The sequence below is a fragment of the Leptinotarsa decemlineata genome, unplaced genomic scaffold (genome assembly GCF_025532065.1).
Source record: "Leptinotarsa decemlineata unplaced genomic scaffold, Ldec_3_MD MMD2_tig00004307_RagTag_RagTag, whole genome shotgun sequence".
Classification (NCBI taxonomy): domain Eukaryota; kingdom Metazoa; phylum Arthropoda; class Insecta; order Coleoptera; family Chrysomelidae; genus Leptinotarsa; species Leptinotarsa decemlineata.
In genome coordinates this window covers 15,627,886-15,654,459 of record NW_027412606.1, presented here as the reverse complement: position 1 = coordinate 15,654,459, position 26,574 = coordinate 15,627,886, and the positions used below count along the sequence as shown (strand labels likewise).

Below are 26,574 nucleotides of genomic sequence, written 5' to 3'. Positions count from 1 at the left end.
CGATAGATGAAGAAGACCCCACTGACTCAAGTTCTACTTTAGAAAACATTATCTAAAACAACAATTCTTTCAGGCCAGTCTCAAATTACCTGACAACCATCAGAAAACAACTACTCCCCTTTGTCTCAAGTTGGAGCAAACATAAAAAATGTCACTCCATCGAGGAATTTCAATTTTCAATTGTGGAATTTCATTGACTTCAGGTCGATTATGGCCACTATCTTGCAGTGATAAGTGGCTAATGAGCCCGAAACCGGTCTGCAAGTGTGCCCGTTTCAAAATTGAAGGTCGACTCTTTCAGTCGTATTGCCAATTGCATATGCAGGAAATTTTCTGTGAAGATTCCTGCACTGACGCCTGTCGGATATAATCCAACGCCGTTCGTGGTATTAGCCAGTGGAGTAGTTGTTTTCTGATAGGCATCAGTACATTCAACCTACTGTGTAGGTATATCCGAGACGGGCTTGAACATTTAAAGTTCATTTCTATAGTTTTGTTTACTGCTCGTCTTCAAGCATAGCCCCCTGACTAGTAAGAAAATAAATAGGTTTCTTTCCCAGTATCGAAACACTACTCACTCTATTACGGGTGAGGCACTTCAAAATTACTTTTGGACCTACGACTGCCATCGAAATTTGATCTATTACTCCCCTCGGTCGAAAACACACTGAATAAAAATCAGGATAAACAAAAGAAAAATTACACAGGAATATTAAGGCCAATTTTTGAAATTTTCGAGAAAGTGTTGATGAAGGACTATAGATCAAATTGTCAAAGATGGGCAAAAGGCCATATTAAAAAACAAATCGGATCTAGAACATATTTACTGTCTACGGACGATGGAGAAACGACTTGGAAAAGGCGTATCAATCAGTTGAGATCGAAATTGAAAGAAAATCGTTCCAAGTTATTCCGACTACTACAGAATATGGAGAACAAGTCATTTCTCAATCATCCAAAGAAATTGTCAAGTTCTGGAAAGTCAAGACAGTGAAAATTTTCCTAACGTTGTAAACGATGGTATTTCACCACCAAGACCAGAAAATGCTAATTTGTTGAAACCTCCAGAACGATTTACTCCATTGTAAAAAAACTGACATTCATTAGTGTCAACTATTTTTATTAATGTGTATTTTCTGTAAGGAAACTTTTGCCTAATACACTATATTAGGAAAAACTATAGAGTAAAAACTATAGAGTACGCTCTTGTACTCCGTCAGGCTCTCTGGCACGAATGTATCGCAGACCGAATATATTTTCCCATAGTTATAAACGAGCAGCATTGAACACTTTAAAAATAACCTAAAAACAAACAAACGTTTATCAGCCACCAAGCGATACTTAATACATACACTTAATACATAATACATCACTTCCAAACACCACTGACTTTCTGAAAATCAATCATCCCAGATCCGACATTTCAATATTCGGTGACTTCAATGTGCACAATATCGAATGGCTCAAATTTTCAAATATTAACGACGAACAAGGTCGCGAAGCTGAGGCGTTTGCAATAAGCAGCGGACTTACTCAGATTATAAATGAGCCAACTAGGATTCCTGACCTTGATGGAGAATATGCTAGTCTTCTGGATATATACCTCACAACCAATCCAGAAATGTACACAGTCACCTTAAGGTAGCAGGAGGTTGCATATCTGGATGACGATCTGAAAGTGATTTCGAATTGGAGTGAAACCAACCAGGTTCAATTCAATGCCACAAAAACCCAGGCATCGATTTTCTCCAAAAAAATAAATGTCTCTGGACCGGATATAATAATGTCAGGACAGACAATTTCGCTTTCTGCTTCGATAAGTTTGTTGAGGGTTTAGATGGACACCAATATGTCTTGGTACAATCATGTCTCTGGAATTGCAATGGCTGCTTCTCAAAAGCTTGGAACACTATTCCGAACCAGAAAACTGTACACACCTCAGCAACTTTTGATGCGTTATAAAGCTCGGATCAGACCTTATTTGGACTATTGTTCTTACGTATGGAGCTCCTCGCCTAATCATACCCTGAAGCTGTTGGATTCCACCCAGAAAAGAGCTATCTGCCTGATTGGAGACGCGAACATAACTTGCAACCTTGATAGTCTGGAACATTGAAGAAAGGTTCGAGATTTGTCTCTCCTTTATATATACTTTCACGGGAAGTGTTCAAGTGACTTGGCACATTTGATTCCACCAAGGGCGGTACATATCAGAAATACGCGACGGACTGTGGCAGTTCATCGTTTTAAGATTCAACTCAGTACACCTCGAACTTCACTGTTTAAGAGCTCTTTCAGTTGGAGAACTGCGTTTATGTGGTATAAACTTCCTCAGTACGTTTTTCCAAATGGATTTAATCTCCAACGATTCAAATTCAATGTGAATCGCTACTTTCGTACAGGCACCGCTCTTAGGGCGCTTCAAGGATTTTCCTGTAGTGTTTGTGTTTTGTCTTGAAAAAATTGTGGAATCTGATTAAAAATACAGGCTGTATATATGAAGTGAAAATATTAGCCTCAGTACATTTTTTGTTTGGCGTGAAATATGGAAAAATATTACCATTTGCAATGCATTCGATGGGAACTTGACAAATTGTGAAAATATCCTAAAAGCAATAATTTTTTATAATTTAAGGATCCCATTTAAAAGCATATTAACAAAAGGAACTCACTCACATATTTCATTGAACAAAACAAATCAATTCTCGAATAGAAATGGGAATACTTTTTTCGCATATTCATGTATGAGGGGTCCTACTTCCCCAAATTCATCGTTATTGAAGGTAAGGTAGTGATCTACTTTTCTCTGATTCTATACAGTCTTTTTGCGGAAATCAAATTATTGTCAATAACAATTTTCAGGATGTAAAACACGTTCGTTACTTTTGATCTAGATGAAAGATTTCCTAACGGGACATTAACCTAGACCTTTACATTGATAGTGGCCCAGGTCGACTCCTACTTTATTACAACAGGAGATAGTCGGAGCGGAAAGAATAAGTACGGACGGTGTTTGAACAAAAGTAGTTACGCTCACTTAATGATGCTCGTTTTCATGATTATAACACCTTCCAAGTATGATCTTATGTCTACTGTTCAGAGTATAAACAGTTCTGAAGTTTACTAGAGTTCACCTTTCACATTATACAATTTTCAATTAGATGTAATTTCAGTAGGTACCTACTTATCTCCCAAGAAAGTAGATGAATTACAAATTGCTTGTGTCAATGACCTCATTTGTTTCTTTTTCTTAGTTCGTTAATTGAATTAAATTATGATATGACATTTTGTTTGAAGAATTACTTCCTCTGACTGATTGAAAGAATGTACATTTGAAAGGTTATATAATAATTTTAGGAAGAAAATCAGTACTATTTTCTTCAATACCCAAAAACCATAACCAATATAAATTGTTGTGAAAATTAAATCCGTATAAATATTTTCAAAGCCAGATTTCAGTCAGCTGGATTCAGTTCACATGTTTTATCCCGTAAAGAATAAAAAATAAGACGGATATAGAAAATTGCTGCTCATCACCGTATCTCCTCTATTCACCTCTTTAGCAATCTGAATTGTTTTACTAGCAACTTGAAAAGTGGACGTTTAAATTGGAGATTGGAAATCTGATGAATTATTAAAAAATGAATAGGTTTGCATTTGGTTGAGACACATTGAATATAGGGGTATTTGAATTGAAGGGGTTATATTTTTAGTATTGAATAATTTTTGGGAAAGAAAGTTTTTGGCTTTCTACTACTCCATCTTGATACAAAAAACAAGGATGAGGGAATCTTCCAAGGAAAGGAAGGGGTATTTGTTATTGAAATCGAGACAGCATTATAGCATTATTTTATGATCTACAGAACTTATCATGATGTAAATGACTCTTTATAGCTATAAAATATACAAAAACATATTCATATCACGATATCTCGTCGTTTCTTACTGATGATAGCATTCTTATGGATGGCAATTTTCCATGTAATGTAAGTCTTCGAGTTTTAAATGAAATGAACATTTGTCTGTAATACATGTGTTGTGATAGATAGGTATATGGGTGGTATTATTATGATAGTGGCTACTAAGATGGATAAAAACGTATTTTAAAGGAGTTGATGATGGAATACAATTACTGAAATGCCGCAATGAAAATTTGTTCATATCGAATCATAATAAACATAACACACTTCAAGAGGTTCTCTTTCATTATTTTCATATTACTCAAAATGGGACCGGCATGACCAACAAAAGAAATTTGTCAATTTTAGGTTCTTGCAAATGGAACGGCCAATAATAGTCGCTATCGAAAAATATTTTTCTTCGTACGTAGCGATAGTGGGATCAGCAAAAATACGGTCTATACAGGCTGTTTCAAATTCGATCCTCACCATTGGGATCTCGGAATCTATGAGAGATACAAAAATGGTTACATAGGGGCAAAGTTGCGCATTTACCTGACTAAAAATATGCCGTTGAGAAAGTTCTGATATTCCGAGTATGTCCGGAGATATCCAGAAAAAACAGAAATTTCGGAATATGGTTTTTATTTTTTTCTGGCTTCATTTTTCGAAGGATTCAAAAATAAATTGCACTTCCACATCGCCACTTTTTCCCTGCTACATAATGGTGTTTTTTCAGATTTGCTATCCGACATTTCGTCTTTCGGTCAACATCATCATGGGCGCTACAATGGATCCTTTTTGTTTTGAATACATCCGAGGAAAAATACGGAGACAGAATAGACAAGAAAACTAAAGAAAATTTGATGAATGAGGTATGTATGAGGTAAGTTAGACATCGTGTCCGTTTCAATAAAAATTAATAATTCGCAGATAAACATTAACCCGGGGAAACCTATACGTCAAATTTCCTCCGAAATAAATATTTGTCATACAATGCTTAGAGACATCTCAAAAAAGCGGCTCAAAATGTTACAAAATACACATATCTCGAAAACTGCATCCGGGTGATCCCGAAAGACGATTAGAACTTTGTAATTGGCTAGCTAATAAGAATACCTGATTTACCTGTTTTCCTGGAAAATGTAATTTGGACAGATGAGAGCACTTTTACGAATTGAGGGATATTCAACCGAAATAACGAACACATTTGGAGCCCAGGCAGTTCCGAGAAATTCGACCTGAAGTGCGACTTAGTTTTAATGTGTGGGCAGGAATTTACAAAGATAGAATTTTGGGTCCTCATTTATTTGACGGAATTCCGAATGGAGAAACCTATCGCCAGTTTTTAATGTCGATTTTCGAAGACTGTTTGGATGATCTACCTTCGGATTACTATAACAACATCTGGTTTCACCGCACACTACCAGACGAGTATCTAATTATCTGGCTGAAAGGTTTGGTGATAAATGGGTAGGGAATAATGGGCCGGTGAGGTGTCCAGCAAGGTCTCCAGACTCAATTGTTATGGACACATTCTTATGAGGTACACTGAAAAATAGAGTTTATGGTAAGAGGAAATATCAAAATATTGAGAACCTTCAACATAGCATTGTTAAAGAGTTCGGAAGATTGAGGAGGAGGGAAATTAATCGTGCAGTAAATAATATTCGAAGAAGGGTACAATTGTGTTATCATAAACAAGGCCAGGATTTTGAGCATTTGCTGTGATTAACTTTTTTTTTACATTTTAGTTAATTATTGTTATTTGTTCAGAACTTTCTCAACGGCATATTGTTAGTAAGGCAAATGCGCAACTTTGTCCCAATTCAAACATCTTCGTATCTCTCAGTATTTCCGAGATCCCAATGGTGAGGATCGAATTTGAAACACCCTGTAGATAAAATACACACTATATATAAATTGAAGAAGAAAATAGACAAGTATGGCATATAAAGAATGACAAATGACAATGAGATGAGCAGAATAAAATGCTAAATTGTTAGTATTGAATTGATTTCCATTATATATATTTTTGCTAATATGGCCATCATTGACAATCATTTTTTAAATTGTGATCAATTACAAATTATTTTTTAGACTGGTCAGCTATTGACTCAACAAGTCAAGCTTTCATCAGGTTTCAGGAAATATTCCAATTGAACTTGGTATATTTAACCTCATAAATGGAAACTTCAGTAGAGGTTTGTTGCATTCCGTTAACAGTGAAGGCATACTTGAGAATTGAGCATTTTCATTTATTTTTTCATGAACAATCCTGTAAAAACCAATCAATATTTGAAAAAAATATTTTTATATGAAAGTAAAACGTATTTTTAGGGCAATGGGATTTCATAAAATCCATTAATCAATCATATATAGGTCTGTAGAGTGCAAGAAAAATAGATGACTTTAAAACAGGAAAAATTAAAAAAAAAAACAATTTCAATCGCGATCAATCGCGTAACACTCTGTAAAAACTCCTTAGCCTTCTACTTTTCATCGTTTTTATGTATTGAACGAAACAATCTGCTTACTATGCTATTTACCTTCATTTATTTTTTAAAAACTACTGGCGGAGAGGAATTTTTATGTTTGAATAGAATTTTTCATATACCAAGAAATAATCTAGAAGTTATGACAGGTAAGTTTACCTGGTGAGTTTCTATCATCATCCTACTAAGTATAAATATGATAAGTTGTGGGCAGTGAAAGAAAAAGAAAAAATATAATTATTTGGACGATAGGTTGGTTGAGTAACAGGATCAATTTTTCTTTAAAAAACAATTGTTTTCTTGTCGACGTTTCAAATTTAATTAAAGTCTCCTTCAGAGCTCGGAAAGTAGTTTTATTCGTATGATTTATTTCGAAAATTTGGTTCTTGCAATGTTTTTTATTTTTTTATGTATCTAATACCTATATCTGATGGTTTTTAAAATAGTTTTTAACACGAAGAAAATACTTTTCGAGCCCTGAAGAAGAATTTAATTAAATTTGAAAGGTCGGCAAAAAACAATAGTTTTTTTAAAGAAAAATTGATTCTATTACCCAACCAACCTTTCCCCAGAAAAAATTATTGGTTCACTAACCGATGATTATTAGAATAAATTTATTCATTCCACCTAGAATGTCGGAGTTTCAGGCATATATCAACAAATTATTGTACAATTCCATTAAGTAAAATGATAAACTGAGGAATTGAAATAGCTCATTAACATAATGCGTTATTTTAATAATAATATATTTTATCTATTTTAATAATAATATAATATATCCTACCTACTTCAAAGCTAATTCAATAATATTTTTGATTTTACCATATTGATGGATTGAGAAGGAAATGAATCAACATTCAATAAGTATCATTTAGATAGTTCTCTTATATAGATTTGGTCGTCCAGAAGGGGTTCTTCTTTGAATTTATAACTGCACACCATGTGCATGAGTACGTTAACCTATGATTCACAAAGTTAATTTTTCCAATTCGTTCAACTATATCTAAAAAAAGATTCAAAAAATTCAATTAACTGATTTCCTCAAATTGTTAGTTGATATATGTAAATTCTTATTTGTTTATGAAAAAAACCTATTTTGTTCGTTGGAAACATTATTTTACAAAATTTATAAACACATCATCACAAGGCCATCAAAACCATGCACCTTCATCAAATTCATTCAATTATATCGATGTGAGTTTGCCAAATCCTTGGATTTCTTCATTTAATTCATTTAATCAGTCAACTTGAACAATGATGAAATTAACAAATCATCCAATTACCTATTGCATTCATATTGTTTCCATTTGGTTCTCAAAGCCTTCTTTTGAATTACATGCGAAATGGCAATAAAACATTTGAAACAAATTCGATTCCATCTAAATTTTTTTCCGAAGTAGTTTGAATGTTCAAATAGAGCAACAAACATTATTGAATTCGGTTTTGTTTTCATGATGCACTGTTTGGAACCTTTGGTGTAGTAATGAATATCACTGGAGTTTTTCCAAACACCAAATCGTTATTTTTAACACCTCGACACGTGTTTCGATCACCAAGTGATCATCTTCAAGATCACTTGTTACAAAAGCAATGAGAATCCTACAACTGAAATCATAAGGAAGAAATTGAATACTTCCGGCCATAACGTGAGCTGTGACAAAACTCTTCAGAATTGGATAAAGAAACGTCAAGCAGTTATAGAAAGCAGAAGAATAGTGGAATTGCGTAAAAAATACTTAGGACAAATAACTAAATTAGACAAAAACAACGACAAATTTTCTATTTGGACGAAACTTGGTATGAAACTCACGACAGAGTTACAAAAGAGTGGACTGATGGTTGGAGAATGTGTACGCCTAACTTGCCTGCAAACAAAGGATCGCGACTAATCATTGTGCATTGCGGAGGAAGTAAAGGATGGGTTACGAATTCTTTAAAATTATGTAGAAAAAAACTTGAGGACTGCATAAGAACATGGAAGCTAATATTTTTGAGGAATGGTTTGAAAACACATTGATCCCAAATTTGGATGCGAATAGTGTAATAGTTCTTGACAACGCTTTCTATCATTCGCGACAGCTCATCAAAGTACCGATTAAAAATTCGAGGAAAGATGAAATACAAAGTTTTTCAATGAATAACAATCTGTATTTTGAAGATAACTAGGTATACCAAAAACCAACTACTTGAAGTTTTACAAACAAAAACATTTCAAAAAGTGTATGCCCTTGAGAGTATTGCTGAAAAGTATGGACATACCATACTGAGACTTCCCCCCTATTTTTATGTTTTCAATCCCATCGAGTTGATTTGGGGAAAATTGAAACAAAGCATTGGGCTTAAAAATAATTTGATAAGAAGGTAATAGCACTAGTTGAAAAAGTATCTAATATTACCGAAGAAGACTGGCAGAAAAGGATTAAAAAAGTAATTTTAGTTGAAAAGACTATATGGAGATTGGATACTCTCATATTAATAGTGGACATAAATTCATTATTGATTTAAATGACGACAGTGATAGTAAAACAGAGAATATGGAAGAGGAATTATCAGAGGCTTCCGAAGAAAGTTTGGCATGTAGGTTTCACAATATCGTTTACTTGAACTATACCTACACATTATGTCACATCAACTATTTTAGCACCACAACCATATAATTTCAATGACATTTAACAATGCATCAAGAGTTTAGGCGCACTTTTATAATCGAGCGAATTTGTTAAATTTTTCATGACAAATCCTGTAAAAACACTAAAACTGTGAGAATATTTGGGGCAGAAAATAAATGGAATTTAAAAATCGATTAAAAAATTATATATAGGCCTGTAATGCTACAAAAAATTAGATAACGTCAATAATATAAATAATATCACTTAACGCATTTTAAATTTTTCCTAAACCCCTTACCTTTTCGGAAAGAAATTCCTTCTGTATCTGGAAAAGGGATCCATTTTCTTACTAACAATAAAAAAAGTCTAAAATTAAAAAATCAAAATCGACCACATTACAACATTATGTTTCGAATCAACACCGCATGCATTTAGCACATCACCAGCGAGATGATCTCTTTTGAGCGCTCGCGAAGAACTGTCAGTTGAACGGACGTTCTGTAGGTAAATCCAATTCTTCCATTAGTTCCATCCGCATCACCTAGTCTCACTTTGCATTCGTGAGGAAAGTTTTCGGACATTTTCGTAGACCTCAAATGAGTGAACCTTTCAGTCATTCGTGATATCCGATGATGACCGAGATGCTCCTCATGAGCAATCTCTTTAGTTTAGTCATCATCTACCGGTTTAACACGATGCGGGCTCTGTACTTCCGCAAAATCTGCATGTTGTTGGACGCTAGGACACGCTTATTCACCAAATATGGGTCACGAGTTGCTTTCATACTTATTACAATTGTGCCCGTGCTCGATAATACGAAGAGGTCACGAATAATACGTGAACATGATCATCTTCGATTTTTGTGTCGAAATTTGTGACTCGGGTCAAAGAATTCGCTCCACGCAGCATGGTTATGCATAATGGAACCATATTCAAAATGAACAAAGAATATTTCTGTTTAAGAAAACATGTTTTCCTGACAAATTGTGTCCATGTACAAATAATTTTTCACTGGTGCTGCCCAAAAACTAATATTTGAATAGGTATTGATATGAAATTACTCAGTAGACAACAAAATTATACTAAAAATTAAATAAAATAGAATGACATGACAACGGCTAACACGATATTCTCAAGACTTCTTAAGATGAGTATTACTTGTCTAATTGAATATGAAAAGAAACCAAATCATTCATCGAAAGAGTAGAAACTTTCTGCAACAAAAAAGTTGTTGATTTGAGTTTTGAATCAATTCATATTCAGCGCTTCATTTCTCAAATCACTTGTAAAATTTTATTAATAGATATTTGAAAAATTATTTACTTTTAGTTATTTCTGGTTTAAGTAATCGAATGTCAGTTCTCTTTCTAGTGTGGTATTTACGTATTTCATTTCTGATCATACTGCCTTTGAATTTTTTTTCCGTCATGAAGATAAAGAATTCATACGGAACTTGTAGAGTTTATGAGTTTAAATGTGAATCCAAAGAGAACAAGAAATACAGAAGTCTTCAAAGTACCCTTTCATCTTACAACTATGGTCAGAATGAGTCCATAGGTAGAATTTTTAGTCTGGTATACATGTACTTTTTGTTTGTGAAATTTTACAGACGGGTCCAAAAATTACGACCAAGGTGTCATTAGATTCGTATTTTTACCTATAAAGTTTGAGGGAAGAATGAATGAATGAATGGAAGTTTATTGACTACCTTACATTACATAATGTTTGTAGTAAGTCCAAATAATATCTAAAAAGAGTACAACACATAGAGAAACAAAATAAGATAAAATAAAATTTTAAAATATAGTACACTACTACTAGCTATTGTAAAGTGTCGCAGTGGCGAGTGCATTCCATAGAAATACACTAGCGATGTCGAAAATGCTCCATGAAATCACTGACAGAATAAAAACAATTAGTTAGTAAAAATTCTTTTAAGCTCTTCTTGAATTTATTGTTTGATAGGATTTTGTATTCCTGCGGTAACAGGTTGTAAAGATTATAATTTAGAGAGTTTTTCTGTGATTTGGTTAAGCGAAAACGATCAGTACGAATATTGCCTGCAGCTCTGGTATAATGATTGTGAATATCGGATTGTTTGCGCAGACACATTCGATTTTTGTGGATCTCGAGCAGAACCGAGAAAATGAATAATGAAGGCAAAGGCAATATGCGTAATTGGGCAAAAAGGGGCTGGCATTGATCACGAAAACTCACATTGGCAAGTATCCTGATTGCTTTTTTTTGAAGTCGGAAAATATCTACAGCACTAGAGGCGTTCCCCCAGAGTACAATCCCATAAGTAATGACAGAGTGAAATAATGAAAAATATACATTTTTGAGTGTTGGAAAACTTGTAATTGGCTTCAGTTGACGAAGCAAAAAAATTGAGCTGGCCAATTTACCTCGTAGGTCATCCGTATGATTTTGCCAAGATAATTTACTATCTATGTTTATGCCTAACAATTTCACACTGTTATCACTCGACATAGTACTAGACAAACAAAAGGTGAGATTCTTTGCTTTTTCATTATTCAGTTTTAGTTTATTTAATGAAAACCACGTTTCAGCACTTGAGAGTGAAATTTTTACAGACTGTTGCAAATCCGGCAAGGTGTCACCTGAAAAGATGAGCGTAGTATCGTCAGCAAATAAAACTGACTTATAGGGATGTAAAAAATTAGGTAGATCATTGATGTAAATGATGAACAATAGAGGGCCGAGGACTGAGCCCTGGGGCACTCCATGTTTGATAGGTTTATAATTAGATGTACAGCTGTTATATGTGACAGCTTGTAAACGATTTGTTAAATATGAGGCAATGAGCGATAAAGCTACACCTCTTATTCCATAGAACTGCAGCTTATCCAGAAGAATAGAGTGAGAGATGCAATCAAACGCCTTAGATAGGTCGCAGAGTGTGATGGCGGTTATCTTACCCTCCTCAAGGCCCTCGACCACATCACTCACCACCTTGAGAACAGCTTGCGATGTTGATCTCTCTCTTCTGAATCCGAATTGTGAGTGGGTAAAAAACCTGTTTTGTTCAAAATAGTTGTATAGACGCTGTTTCAGGAGAGTCTCGATTATTTTACTGAAGATAGAGATGATAGTTATTGGTCGATAATTATTCGTATCCGAAAGGTTCCCTTTTTTATGAAGAGGTAAGACTTTTGATATTTTGAAAGCATCCGGGTAGATACCGGACAAGAAAATCAGATTTATGAGGAAGGTGATATGCTTTACAATTATATCAGCTACTTCCTTGATGACGAAGCTGTTCAGTTCGTAAGAATCCAAGCAACCTGAGTTGTTTAGACTATTTATGGTAGTTAGGACTTCATGTTCTGTGACCGGAGATAGAAAGAATGAACTGTTTGGGGTAGGGAAATTACGATAGTTTAAGAGTTCCGTGTCCGCCGTTGCAGGAATTGACTTTATTATGTTAGCGGCAATTTCAACAAAAAATTCATTGAAAGGTCCGAAAAGGCACTGAAAAAAATTACAAAAGTTATAAAAAATTAAGTGAAAAAAAATGGGACTTTAGTTTTCTTGAATATCTCGAAAAACTTTCAAAATTTTAGAAATTTGAGAAAAGATCTGAAAAGATCAACAAACTTTCGTTGAAAAAGTCCCGACTCCCGAAACTGTACCTCAATTATTTATAATTTTTACAGAGCCCTGAAAATAGAGCCAAAAACGGGTAGTCTGGGTTCCGCGCATTCCGTCACTCTGACATAAAAACAAAAAAATTATTTAAACATATTAAGTGCAAATATTAAGGAGTGAAAAAATTCATGTAATGTTGAGAAACATCAATAAACAATAATACGCAGTCAAAAAATTTTTATCTCAATTTTAACAATAATTATGCATTTGTTAATCAATAACTTTTTTTGAACTGAAAGTTAATATAAAAACCCTTATAATTATTAAACTAAAACCCTGAATTTTTTCTTTTGGTGAAGTTATTCTTGATAAGCTAAAAAATAGATTACCGTTGCCAAAAAAATTGTTATTTTCTACAATTGAAAATTAAAAATTAAAAAAATACATAATTTTTTTTCATTTTCATTGTTTCAATATCTCATGGTTAAAAACTACTTGATATTTTTTTTTATTTTTCACTGCTATTGTTGATAAATTTATTATAAACGAATACATTGTTTGTAAGCAATCCAAAAAAAATAATGATTTTTAGGAAAAAAATGGATCAGTAGTTGTTTACAGCTGATTCTCGGCCTCCCCCCACCACTATGACGTATTAATTGCTTTTTTTATTGGTTGTTGTTTGGTGAAGTTTTTTTTTGTTGTGCAGTGAAGTCAAGGCGTTGTGACCTTGAAGTGTCTGGTGCATGGATCGTTCAGATTTTTTTTTCATATGAGATTTTGTGTGTTTATGTGTGTGTGTGTGTGTGTAGGAGAATGCACGGTACAGGGTTTCATCATGTGCTTGTTTGTCTATGTACAAACATACGTCTGCATACTTCGAAGATCCTCCAAGTAATAAATGCTCCATCGGTGTTAGGGCACCAAGTTAGTAGTGGAGTGACGTCACAGCAATAACCGTTCAACGGCTAGAGAGCGACATGTTCACTTCACGACGTGTGGCAGAGTAATGCGTATTCATCGGTCTGCCCTCACCTCTCCCGAAGCGATGAAGGTTCGCTCTAGCCCCGCTATCGATGGTGACACAACGGCAGCCGAGGACCGTTTGCCTAGCGTCTACCCTCTCCGAGACCGCAACGACCACTGCTTGCTCGTACCGGCAACTGTTATCGCATCAAGTTGGGAGATGGGCTTGGCTGTGACGTCAGGCATCTCTAGTGGATAGCAACTAGCAAGGTGAATCTTTCACGGTTTCATGGTGGGGGTGACTCACACTGTTTAATATAAAAGAAATGCCTGGCACACTATGAAATCAGTAGACGAATATATCTGCAGCAGTTAGCAATTGGTAGAGTGTTATTCAGTTCGTAATAGAAGGAAGACGGTGAGTGTATTTGTCTGTTGGAAATTGTTTATATTTTCATATATATTTTCATCATGTCCGTTTCAAAAGTAGACTTGAATAAAATTAATAATTTGATTGTACAGGAGGTTGAAATACTAGAGCAAAAGGCCTTATCATCATTGCCAATTGATGAAGTGTACATAATTAAAAATATGTCAACTTATTCTACACGATTTGGTAAATCAATTTTATTAACTTTGCAAGATGTGAGCAATGATAAATTATTTAAAACATGGCTACCAAAACGTATTTCGTTGCAATTCAGTGATGACGATATATCTTGTATCAACTCATCAGGTGGTAAATATACGATGATGTATTTAGGACAGAGCCAACAAAGTTTTGCTGGCATGAAAACGCGATCTCTAGTCAAATTCAATATGATTGAATAATAGTAATAATTCATAGTGAATTTCTTTAGGTCATAGCTTACAAAGTTTTTTTGGTGTGAAAACGATAACTCTAGTCAAATTCAATATGATTGAATAATAATAGTAATTATAATGAATTTCTTATTGTTTTATTAATATTCATATATTAGATGATAATTATATGGAAATATAAACATTACTAACTTAGTTGAATACACTCACTTTGTAACTACAAGTAAAATGGGAATGTGAGTATTATATCACTGAAAAATTGGAGGTTGCTTATTGTTTTTTTTATTCGATTTCAGTTCCACCATTTAAAGATGTGGATGCAGTACGCAAGTCAAGATTGGGTCGATATTGTAGATCTCAAATCATCGGTTCAACATTTGTCGTCTAAATTGAAGGTGTTGGGTGATGGAGCCGAACATGCAAGCGTTTATGATATGAGTGTATGCTATGATGAAAAACAAATCGAATTATGCCTTCGTGATGCTGAGAACTATTGGAGTGGTGCAGAAGTTTGCAACAAATTTTTGGATAATGAATTGGAATTGTGGCAACTTTGTGAGGTTATGATTGAACTGAACCTAAGAAGATTCCTGTATAGCCTCCAACCATACTTGCCAGAATGGATTATTCATCACTTTGAATTGAATGATGAAAATCGAGAGGAAATTGAAGATGGTCGCGAAAATGATGATTATGAGGAAGAAGTTATTTTAGATAGTCTGTATGTTCCTGTAAATCCTAAATAATGTCAAATAAAAAACTTTGTATTATTTTCATGTTTTATTTATTTAAATCTGATGAAATACAATAGAAAATGATTACAAAACAATAAATATGATATAAAATACAATACATGATATAAGTCAGTTACAAATAAAAAAAAAAGATCATAAAACAGTACATGATAGAGTGAAAAAAAAGTGTCAATATCTGCTATGAACTGAACCATCCAATGCATTGTATGTTAAAACTGTATCATGCAAAATTAATGCATATACTTTAGTGTTGTCTGGAAACTTGGTCTTCCTCGTCTCAAACTCAATCTTTATATCAATAGTTGATGATTTTGTTGCATTCGGTTGATGGGAACAATCGATGACGAATAGTGGATTCTCTCTAAATTGTCCAATGTCCATCAGAGGTTCACTCATATCTTTATCATAATAACTTCGCTGGAAACTCTCAAAAGCATAATAAGCAGGAGCATCAAGTTTTTTATCGAAATTCAAATTCCAACGCTCATATGGATAAACTTCAGAATTCAAGTATACTCGAATACTATTGATATCAGCAGTTGTGAATTTTGTAATATCTTGTGTTCTATCTTCAGATGTGGTAGTACTTTGGAATGCGATGATGACAAAACGAGGAGTTTCCAATGCGTTAGTTGTTTTGATGGCCCATATGTCTGAAGAAGTCCCACGTAATGATGGTAGTTCATAGAGGTCCCACATACGATACGCCAACTTGATTTTGGCATTCAGACCGCTTTTGTTTATTCTACTCAAAAGTTTGAGCTTGTGTTTATCATCTGGTACAATATGCCTTATTTTCCATTCGATTTTATTTATTTCCAAATCAGCATCAACCTCACCTATATATGAGTTTTTGAATGATCGAGCGATAATCAAAATCAATTCCTGTTTGGCATTCAAGATACTTTTGTTGTAATCTTCAGCAAAACCCATCAAATATTTCAGTGGTAGTTTTCCACTAAAAACATGACTGTTTGTATCCAAGATATCTTGCTTCAATTGTGAAAGTCCCCAACCAGATGTCAATAATGTGTTAGCATGAGATTGTCCAAATGATATCATGGTTTTCATTGTAGATGTTATCCCAGGTTTTCTAACAACAGCCACTTGTTCACCACCCATTTCATAACGAATTTCGTCAAAGAGAAATGCAATTGCATTATTCGAGAGATAGCATGTTTTCGCTAAATCTTTGGGGGTGAATTTACCTTCTATGTAAATGAAGCTCTCGGCAATATCTAGTATAACATCTTGATTATTGATTGCAATTCTGATTTCATCCGAATTCCTGAATAGCGGTGATCCATAGGGCTTATATGTGTGCTCATGTAAACTTATGAGAGAATGATCGAGCACTGGTTCATTGAATATATTCAACTTTTCATTGTTTGTTTCGAGCACCATTGTTATTTTCTCACTTTCAATCCAATCGATTTCAAAAATTTAAGATCACTCACAGACAGAGCGTTATGTGCTAACTGTTTAGCATACACTTGTGGAATGAGCTTCTTTTTATGCACACCTTTCTTTTTGATAGTGCAACTCGTTTGGGATTGTTCAATGCGATTTTGTCTATTATAAATGAAACCCATAACAACAGTTATTCGATTTTCTTCAATTCCAAAATAATGAAAATCTCTTCTTCACTTCCAAAATCGATAAGGTTATTTTTTTCATCCAAAATACGCACTGTAATGTTGTGAATCAATTGACGACCTTCTGGACTGACAGGCATATATATAATACTGTGTGGTTCTTTAGTGAGATTGTAGCCAGGTTCAACATCAATATCGAATGAGAAAAGAATGTGGGATTCTTCACCATTTATATATGAACCAGATATTATATTGCAATCTAAGCGGATAAGTCTCACAGTTGTAATGTTTATTGGTAATGATGATTCATGTATCTGATTTGGTGGAAATATTTCATGAGCGAACCCCATCATTTCTGCTATTGAATTTGGATGTGTCAGATCAATTTCATATTTGGATCGCATTTCACATTTGAATGTATTATTATTGGCGTGTAGATAGAAAATATCATCTGCAACGACATCATTTGGTTTTTTATCATGAAACAATCTGAACATGATATGTTTCTGTATGACGGCATTGATCTCTTCTATTTCATAAGCACCACATGGAATTTCAATTGTCAACTTTTGGGGTATCGATGAGTTGTCATTACTGATTCTAAAACTAACTAAGTTATTAGCTTCAGTTATATTATTGATTGTATTGCACCCATAGAATCCCAAAAGTCCTAATCCATAACGACTGTTCCTATCCAATTCAATTGGTGGAAAAAAATCCGCACTCAAGACACTTGTCCCGACAGCTTGTAGCTCGAACTTTCGTGACATGACTGATGAATATTTTGAAACACATTTCAATTTATTATTGTACACAGCAACAGCACATTTGAGACAATTTACACTTTTTGGAAGGTGTTGTATTGTAATAAGTATCATTTTTATTGATACCAATATTCACATCCTCTATATTACAAATACAACACATAGATTTCCGAGGTATAGGACCGTCATTAACATCCGATTCTGAATTTTGATCGTGGTGGTGGTGCTCATAACAATATCTATGTTTCATTATATCGATGTCATCTTGCAGATGCTTAGGCAACTTTTCCCAAACATATGCAATCTCATGTGCAACACATGCAAGTATCACTTCCTTAGGCATATTTGCAAGCATCACTTTATCCATTTTTTTCAAGGTACCATATTTTGAAAACATTCTAAGTGAAAACCCCATTCCCTTGATAGCCTCCCGATCCAGTTTTGGTGTTGAATCCATTTTTATTTGGAAAATTATTTAGAGAGAAACTGCAAGCACAAGTGACCACAGAGAACTGTATTAAATTTCTGTTGTCGATCATAGTTATATTTGATTTTTACATTCGAACATTTTCGAAAGAATCGAGTCAATTCCAATGGTGGGGGTAGATCTCCAAAACTATCGAAATATGTGACTTCTTTCCCACATTTTTTATATGCCACCCAATGTGTTCCTGGTCCACTTATTCCATCTAAATTAACAATAGCTGTCTCGTTTTGTTTTGGACCTGAAGATGGTAATCTATCACGCATAAAAACACCACGAAAATGTGGAATTTTCATTTTTTGTGCATAATAACTGAGATCGAGATCAGTAAGAGGCCTCTGAGGTAGGGGTTCAATTAGTTTTTTGTTTTGTTTGTGGCTTTGTATGGTTTTAAATATAGTCCTAAACCTTTACGGTATGGTTTGAGATATATTCCACTTCCGCGTTTGCCTAATGCTACAGCCTCCATGGTTTTATTGTGACGATTGGCTTCCATTAAAGCCGCTCTGCTGGCTTTTGCCGAATTCACGGCCTTGGTAATACCAGCAGCGGCTCCCGCCAAACTTCCTAGTGCGGATAGTCCAGCAAAAATTGGTATCAATGGTAAAAGTCCACCGATCTTGGGAACAGGAATTATGCGTGGTGTGCGGATTTTCTTCTTTCCACCGGCAGCTTTAAGGTATTTACGTGCCGCCTGCAATGCCACAGTGATAGCTTTTTTGCTATTATTCGTCACAAATTGATTCCCACCAGCTTTCTTCAATACATTTCGCACTTTATGGACTATCCCAGCACCAAATGCAACTTTTTTAATTTTATTTTTCTTCGTTTGTTTCCTCTTACATTTTTTCTTATTGGTACTACAACCCATGCCCATATGTCTTTTCGCTTTCATAATGTTGGTGACAAGTAATGCAGCTGCTCTTTCCCCAATACTCGCGTCCTTCGATTTAACCCTATCCCAAGCGCTGTATTCAAGTTCTTTGTCGGCTAAATGTCTTGCTGCAAGATCGGATGGATGCTTAGAATATTGAATATCGTGTTTTTTGCATTCAATATCTAATTTATTGATTCCAGGGTCGTTACGAGCTAAACGTTGTTTCAATTTTGTACCCGGTCCACAGTATTGATAACCTCCGGTAGATGTAATTCGAAAGGAAGTTTGTTTATTAAATCATTAACAAAACCACAACCTCTTTTAATTTTACGATCACTTTCAATACGTCCGTATCGTTTGATGGTACACATTGAAATGAATAAGCTAATAACATTTATATAGTCTCCAACCACGGCACGATGCGCATTGTAAAACAGAAAGAAAAGTTTGCTGTAGATAATCTAGATGAGAAATTTGGTTGTGGATTGAATGGACAAAGGGTATTCAGACATGGTCTACTACTTCCATCATCAGTTCGAGGACTCATTATAGGACCTTCAAATTGTGGAAAGACGAATGCAATGATATCACTATTAACACATCCACAAGGACTGAGATTTAGAAATGTGTATCTCTATTCGAAATCACTCAATCAACCTAAATATCAGTACTTGCGAAGTGTTTTGGAACCTATAAAAGGATTAGGTTTTTATACATTCAGCAATAATGCAGAAATAGTGGAACCCTCCGACGCTAAGCCTAATTCTGTTTTCATTTTCGATGATGTGATATGTGAAAAGCAAGATATTATTAGATCATATTTCTGTATGGGACGTCATAAGGATGTTGATTGTTTTTATCTAGCACAGACATATTCACGGGTACCCAAACAGTTAGTGCGTGACAATACCAATTTCATTATAATGTTCAAACAAGATGAGACGAATTTACATCACATTTATTCAGATCATGTTTCACCCGATGTAACATTCAAACAATTCCAATTGATGTGTGTTAAATGCTGGGAGGACCAATATGGATTTCTAGTCATTGATAAGGATAGAAAAATAGATGAAGGTAGATATCGCAAAGGATTCGATAGTTTTATATACCCATGATCTTGTTTTTGGAACTTATTCGATCACTGAATATTGTAGTGGTCACTTCACCAACGAATTAAGCTTTAATTCAAAAAAAAGGGCATTATGAATACAAAAAAAGATCCTGAAAATAAAAACAATGAAATAAATTTGAAACGTCAACTAGTAGAGACAACAGAAGCTGTCAGGCAGAAATTCAACTCTATCAAGAATGATAATATTGAAAATCGTACGACACTTGAAAGATTGTACGAGCCCATAATGAAACCATTGAATGTTTTATCATCAAACGCTACTTCTAAATCACCAGTGTTATCACCAAATCATGGAACTGTTCAATCTACTTCAAATTATCCCATGAGTACTCCAATAGGAAGAAAACAATCTTTTGGTAGTGTATCATCTGTGAATAGTGACACGAGCACACTTCAAGACGATATGAGAACAACTCTATTCGAAACACCATCATCGTCCCACATCGATTCCTCGGATCCTGACATCTCACCTGTTATGAATGAAAGTGGTGAAGATGTTTTGATGAAACATTTGAATAATATAAAATCTAGAAATCCAGCATATGATGGAACATTTGGCGTACGTATGGATCCAATTACACAAAAGCTGAAAATGGGAAGTCTAGTGGTAAATTTCAAAGATGGAAACATTTCATTTTGGGATGCTAATAAAGTGAAAAAATATGAATGCGCAGGTAGTCCAGAATTGTATGATATGATTTTTTTGAAGAATCCACAAGATGTTGATAATGAAGAAACTCGTCAAGTATATTCCAAAATATTGAAAATAACGAATGCTCCATATAAACAATATCATCTGAAGAATGGTTTTAAAAATACAAATTCTAAAAAATTTCGTGAAGTTATCAAACCTCTATTAGACTCACGACAATATCCAATAAGAAGTAGAAGTAAAATTGGTGGAGCACTCAAACGAGTGAAAATGGAGAAAATATATAATTCTAAACCTGTGAATTATGTGTACTGGAATTCACCGAAAGAGTTAGTTGCTCGCCTACGACTATTGGTAGCTTCAAAGTCAGCCGGACATACCGGACATGATAATGAAATAATTTCAATAATTGAAGAATTACGTGAAGAAGGTATAATATATTAACATATTCACATGTAATGATCACTGTCACATCATCATTCAATGCAGTAACATTATCACCTTTTCTCTTTAATCATATTGAAATAGAATGACTAATGAAATAAGTGATGTCAAACGACAAGTTGTTAATGAATTACATAAACCTGCAAGACGTAATTTTCGTAGAAGAATAACCACCATCAAAGGTTTTGCAGATCTATGGCAAATAGATTTAGCTGAACTGCAACCTTATGCAAAAAGTAATGAAGGATACCGATATATACTTGTAGTGATAGATTGTTACTCCAAATATCTGTGGACTGTAGCAGTTAAAGATAAAACAGGTAGTACAGTAACTAATGCAATGAAACATGTACTGAAAGAAGCCAAATACTCCCCCAAACACATACAAAGCGATCAAGGGAAAGAATTTTTCAATAAAAGCTTCTCATCTCTCATGCGAGAATATAATATCAATCATTATTCAACATTTAGCATAAAGAAGGCAGCTATAGCAGAAAGAGTGATTCGTACAATAAAGGCATGGCTCTACAAGGAATTTTCGATGAGAGGTCACCACAAATGGCTTGATATTCTTCCAATTATAACTAGTAGATATAATAATAAAGTTCATCGTACAATAGGTATGGCACCCATCAATGTTGATTCAACAACAAAATTAAAATTCAAGGGTATCAATGGAATTGGAGGAAGACAAAGTAAACCCAAATTCCAATTAAATGATATTGTACGTATAAGTAAATACAAACATATTTTTGAAAAGTCTTACACTGCGAATTTTACCACGGAGCTATTCAAGATTGTTAAAATTAATAAAACCATCCCAACGACTTATAATCTTGAAGATATGAATGAACAGCCGATTAGAGGATGTTTTTACGAAGAAGAGTTATTACGAACCGAGAATCCTGACGTATATCTGATTGAGAAGGTGTTGAAGAGAAGAAAAAATAAAGTATATGTAAAGTGGTTAGGCCTTCCTAGCGAACAAAATTCTTGGATTGATGAATCAAATATGGTTTAAATGTATATAATAGTGACTTTTATGAATAAAGTAATATTAAAGTTCATTATTGTTTTCATTTCAATTATAAGTATGTGAACTGAAAAATATTGCAGCGGTAAACATTGCCCCAGCCATTCGCAATGTTCTGTGTATACCAAACCAAATTAATTGTATACTCCATTCCCGCTTATATTTTTCAACTCACGATATTTGAAAACACATTATCATTCCCAAAACTAATCGCCGTCACTTTGAAATGCAGTATCCAACTCTTTTTGCCAATTATCTCTCACTGATAATGCTGTCTCATAAAGCTTAGTCGACTCCTCAAGCTCAGCCTGAGCTTGCATTCTCGAACGTTGATGGAATTGCTTATCTTTACCAATTTTTGAACGGAGTTCATCAGCATCTTTAGACATTCTAGCCAATTCAACCTTCGCTAATGCAATCTTGGCATCTAATGCTTCAAGAGTTTCATTATTAGCATTAATAGCTCGCTCACTCTTTTCAAGTTCAGCAATAGTCATCTGTGCCTTTACAAGACGGCATTTTGCTTTCCTTTTCATTTCCCCAAACCGATGGAGGGGGCTGAAAGAAGATAGCGGTTCAGCTTTCAAATCACTCTTCATTTCTTTAGGAGTACCTTTTGGCTTCCTCTTCGATCTGTCACTTTTCGTTGCGGGTTTTTTCTGTCGCACAACACTTTTGGATTCTTTCTTTTCTTTAAAGTCAGTGACAATCGATGAAGATGCCTTAGTAACCTTCCTCTTGATTGTTCTAGATTTCTTATCAACACCAAGAGGAAGGGTAGATGAAGAGTGTTTGAGTGATGATAATTGCGAAACGATCGGATTTTCAATAATAATTTGCTCATTTGGTTCTGGCACATCTGCAAAGTTAACGAAGTCGTTAATATCAAAATCATTTATCGAATCTTGACTCGATAAATGTAATACTGGAATATTTTCAAAATCAGTCTGATCGATATCAACAAGTGGTGAACCATCTTCAGCAATCAATAGCGGCATAGAGCTCATGATTATTAAGGTCTGAGGAATGATATGTGATAGCAATAGAATGTGGATAGGAAAGGTGATGATGTTACTGAGACCTCACCATTTATAGAAGAAAATAAACTAGCGCATGCGCTCTTTCATCAACTGGCACATGCGCTCTCTCACTAAACTATTCACGCATGTAACAATCTTTGTCATTTAAGAGGAAAACTTTGTGTTGCATGCATGTATTTTTAAATGTTAGAAAATAATACAAATAAATTCAAAATATATATATTTATTAATAATAGAGGACAATAACGATAATAAAAAATGAAAAATGTTAATATGTCTCTGTGGATGTGGAACGTTCTTTGACTCTATTCCTCAATAGTTGTTGCTCGTGCGTCAAACACCAACATTGAAAAAAATGGATTCTCCTATTGGGGTAGAGTTGACCAACCTTCTCACACAGATCCCAAGTACTTCTACATGCATTGCATACATGATTCCAACAATTCATGGAATATGTATCACAACGCAAACAACGTTGCAGTGGAGTTGGAACGGCAGCACAGGTACCACAAATATTTCTACAGATACCTATATTGTTAAATATTATAGGTTCGGAACACTTCAGACACTGTAACTGTTGTTGACGATAATCCGATTTTGTTCGCTTCGGTGGATGAGAAGGAGGCGATAGTTGAATCCGCAACACGCAATCACTACACATACCAGTACATGGATTGATTGAATCCTTAGGTCTACTTATTTGACAAAAGTAGCACACAATAGCCCCTGCAATCATCATTGGGTAGACACACACTTTTGGTTTTTCATTCCACTCTTTTGGAAACGGCATTTTACTAATTCGATTAGAAATATTAAGAGATGACTTACAGAAACTCTGAATGCTCTCTCCTATACCTACGATCTCTATTTATACAAATCAACATCATGTGGAAGTATAGTGGGATAACTTCTCCTACTATTCCACTCTAAACGAGTCAAGTGGGAGTCGCATCACCTCCTATATAAGTTGACTTGCAAACCTAGAGTTCATTCATTCACTCTCTACAACTGTGAGCAAACAACAACAAGATGAATTCTGCAAAAATAAATGCTGCATTAAATAGAATAGCTGCTGTTGATGAAAACAATTGGATAGACGAATCAGATGATGAGGATGTCAATGTTCCGCTAGAGGAAGTAATAGTTGAAGCAGAAGATGTTGGAGTCGATGAAGATGAGATAGACGAAGTTGAAAACGAGGCCAACCAAAGCGACGAAGATGATGACGTGATGGAGTTTGAGAGGGTCATGGATGAAGAAGGAGATGATGAAGGGATAGAAGCTGACACAACTGAAGGTGATGGTGCTATGAGGATCGGTATGCGAACACTCAATGTCAGTGAGACACTGGAAGATCCCTTGGATTTGTATTGTGCATTGGATGCATACGTATTGATCAGCACAATAGATGGAGAGAACAAAAAACTATGTTGGTGCTGCTTTCGGTTTTATTCGCATAGAAACAATAATGGAGGGTGGTATGCCCATGTCAACACCCACAACACTGTCTCAATTATGGAAATGGGACAGAATTGGTGTGAAGCTTGCGAGAGGCCACTAACAAACTTCACCCGAGTATCTACATGTATTATATGTAATAATGTCCAACCTGTGGCACAATAACCGTGGACCTACTGGTCAAAAAAAAACAACAGCCCTTTTCAGGGCTACATTATTCACACAAACAGTAGTTAGTTGTATTAGTATTCATAGATTATGTGACAAATGAATACTTTGACTAATAAAAGTCTAAGTTGGAAATTTGTTAGTCTTTGAATATCTATACATTATATGACAAATAAATTACTACTTTGACTGAAAAGTCGAAATTTGGAATTTGATAGTCATTGAATATCTATGCATATGATGAGTACTACTTTAAATGAAAGTTGAAGTTGGCATTTGTCAATCATTCATATGCATATAATGATGAATACTTTCACATACATATATTTCGTTTGAGATTATAATGTTAACATAATGTTAACAATGGTATGAATCTGTTTCTGTTTGAAAGTATAATGGTAGCTCTGAAAAGAGCTATTTTTTTTATTGTTTCAGTCTTTAATTGTAGCCCTGAAAAGGGCTGTTATTTTTTTATTAATCCATGCAATGATATGGACTAACGCTCCTCATCATCAGAAACAATAATTATGGTATCGTCATCTGAATCAGATGATATACTAATGATATCATCCTCATAGTAGTCATCTGAATCAGATGATATACTCATGATGTCGTCGTCGTCATAATCAGCTGAATCAGATGATATACTAATCACATCATCCGCATTATTATCGTCAACAGCATCTATGTCGTCCTGAATACCTTGTTCCACTCGTTCTGCGAAATCATCAGGAAGATCATAGATTCGCTGCAGAAATTGAGCGAAGGTTGTACTCAAATGATCAGACGTTGAATCTATTTCATGTACTTGGATGGGTCCTGTACTCGACATTGTGGAAGAATGATATAGAACTGGGATTGTTGCTATATTTATATTGGAAGAAATGAAATGGAGGGGGTGAAATGTAGAACAGTGTTTGAGATTCGAAAACATCAAGAATGAAACTCTGAGCGATTATTAGGAGAAATTCTAGTGATTATTATGGAAAAAAAACTAATAAGAGGGAGAGGAAGGGAGGAAGACACTGCCCCAGCCTCGCAGTGCCTCGTGTACACCAACCAAAAAGTGTGTACTCCGTGGAAGGAAAGGAAAGGAAATGATGGACGAGTAGATGATTATATGTCATCATCGGAATTGAGGACATCATCATCGATTAGGATTGGGGATGGCGGAGGACTATCCTCGATGAGGATAGGGGATGGTGGAGGACGTCTAACGTCAAGCTCGTCATCAGCATCATCACCAGAGTCGTCGTCGTCATCATCGTCGTCGTCGCTACTCATTGGGACAATGTCATCATAAGCAGGGTCCCACCATCCGTCAGGATCTGGATATTCCGAGTCATCCAAGTGTCCTTCGTCACTGCCAGTGACATGTTGAACTTGCATCCTGATGTCGTGATCCCGGTATTCGTATGGCGGACTGTGGGGTTCCGTGGTGGAAGAGACTACCTGTACCTGGCTGTTATCCCAGTAATTGAAGTTGTACCCCTGATCCGGGCAGCTATAGGGTTCGGAGGTTGAATCGGGTTCCATCTCGATGCTAGCTGATCAACTGAATGTTTCATCAGATGATTTCTACTTTTATACTTTCGAGAGGGAGTGGGAGAGGAGTGGAACATTGAGTAGGGGTAAATTGTAGTGTGACATAAGACATATTCAATGAGTAGGGGTAAATTGCAAAGTGACATAAGACATATTCAATGAAAGAGATACTTGAATGGATAAAATACAAATGAAATATACTTGTCGATTTCACTATGAAACAT

The 26,574-nt window shown here is 34.9% G+C and overlaps 1 protein-coding gene across 3 annotated transcripts in view; it reads right to left on the bottom strand.

Moving 5' to 3' along the window:
• The window catches only part of pip (heparan sulfate 2-O-sulfotransferase pipe), a 530,582-nt gene that overhangs the window by 150,898 nt on the left and 353,110 nt on the right, over nt 1-26,574 (bottom strand). The window contains exon 1 of one of the 3 annotated variants that reach the window (XM_074179051.1): nt 9,302-9,495. The exons of the other annotated variants lie outside the window; for them this stretch is intronic. Within the exon in view, the coding sequence (XP_074035152.1) occupies nt 9,302-9,345 (44 nt within the window). The 5' untranslated portion in view covers nt 9,346-9,495. Of the gene's footprint in view, nt 1-9,301; nt 9,496-26,574 lie in introns of those variants that run through there. 3 annotated transcript variants of the gene reach the window in all.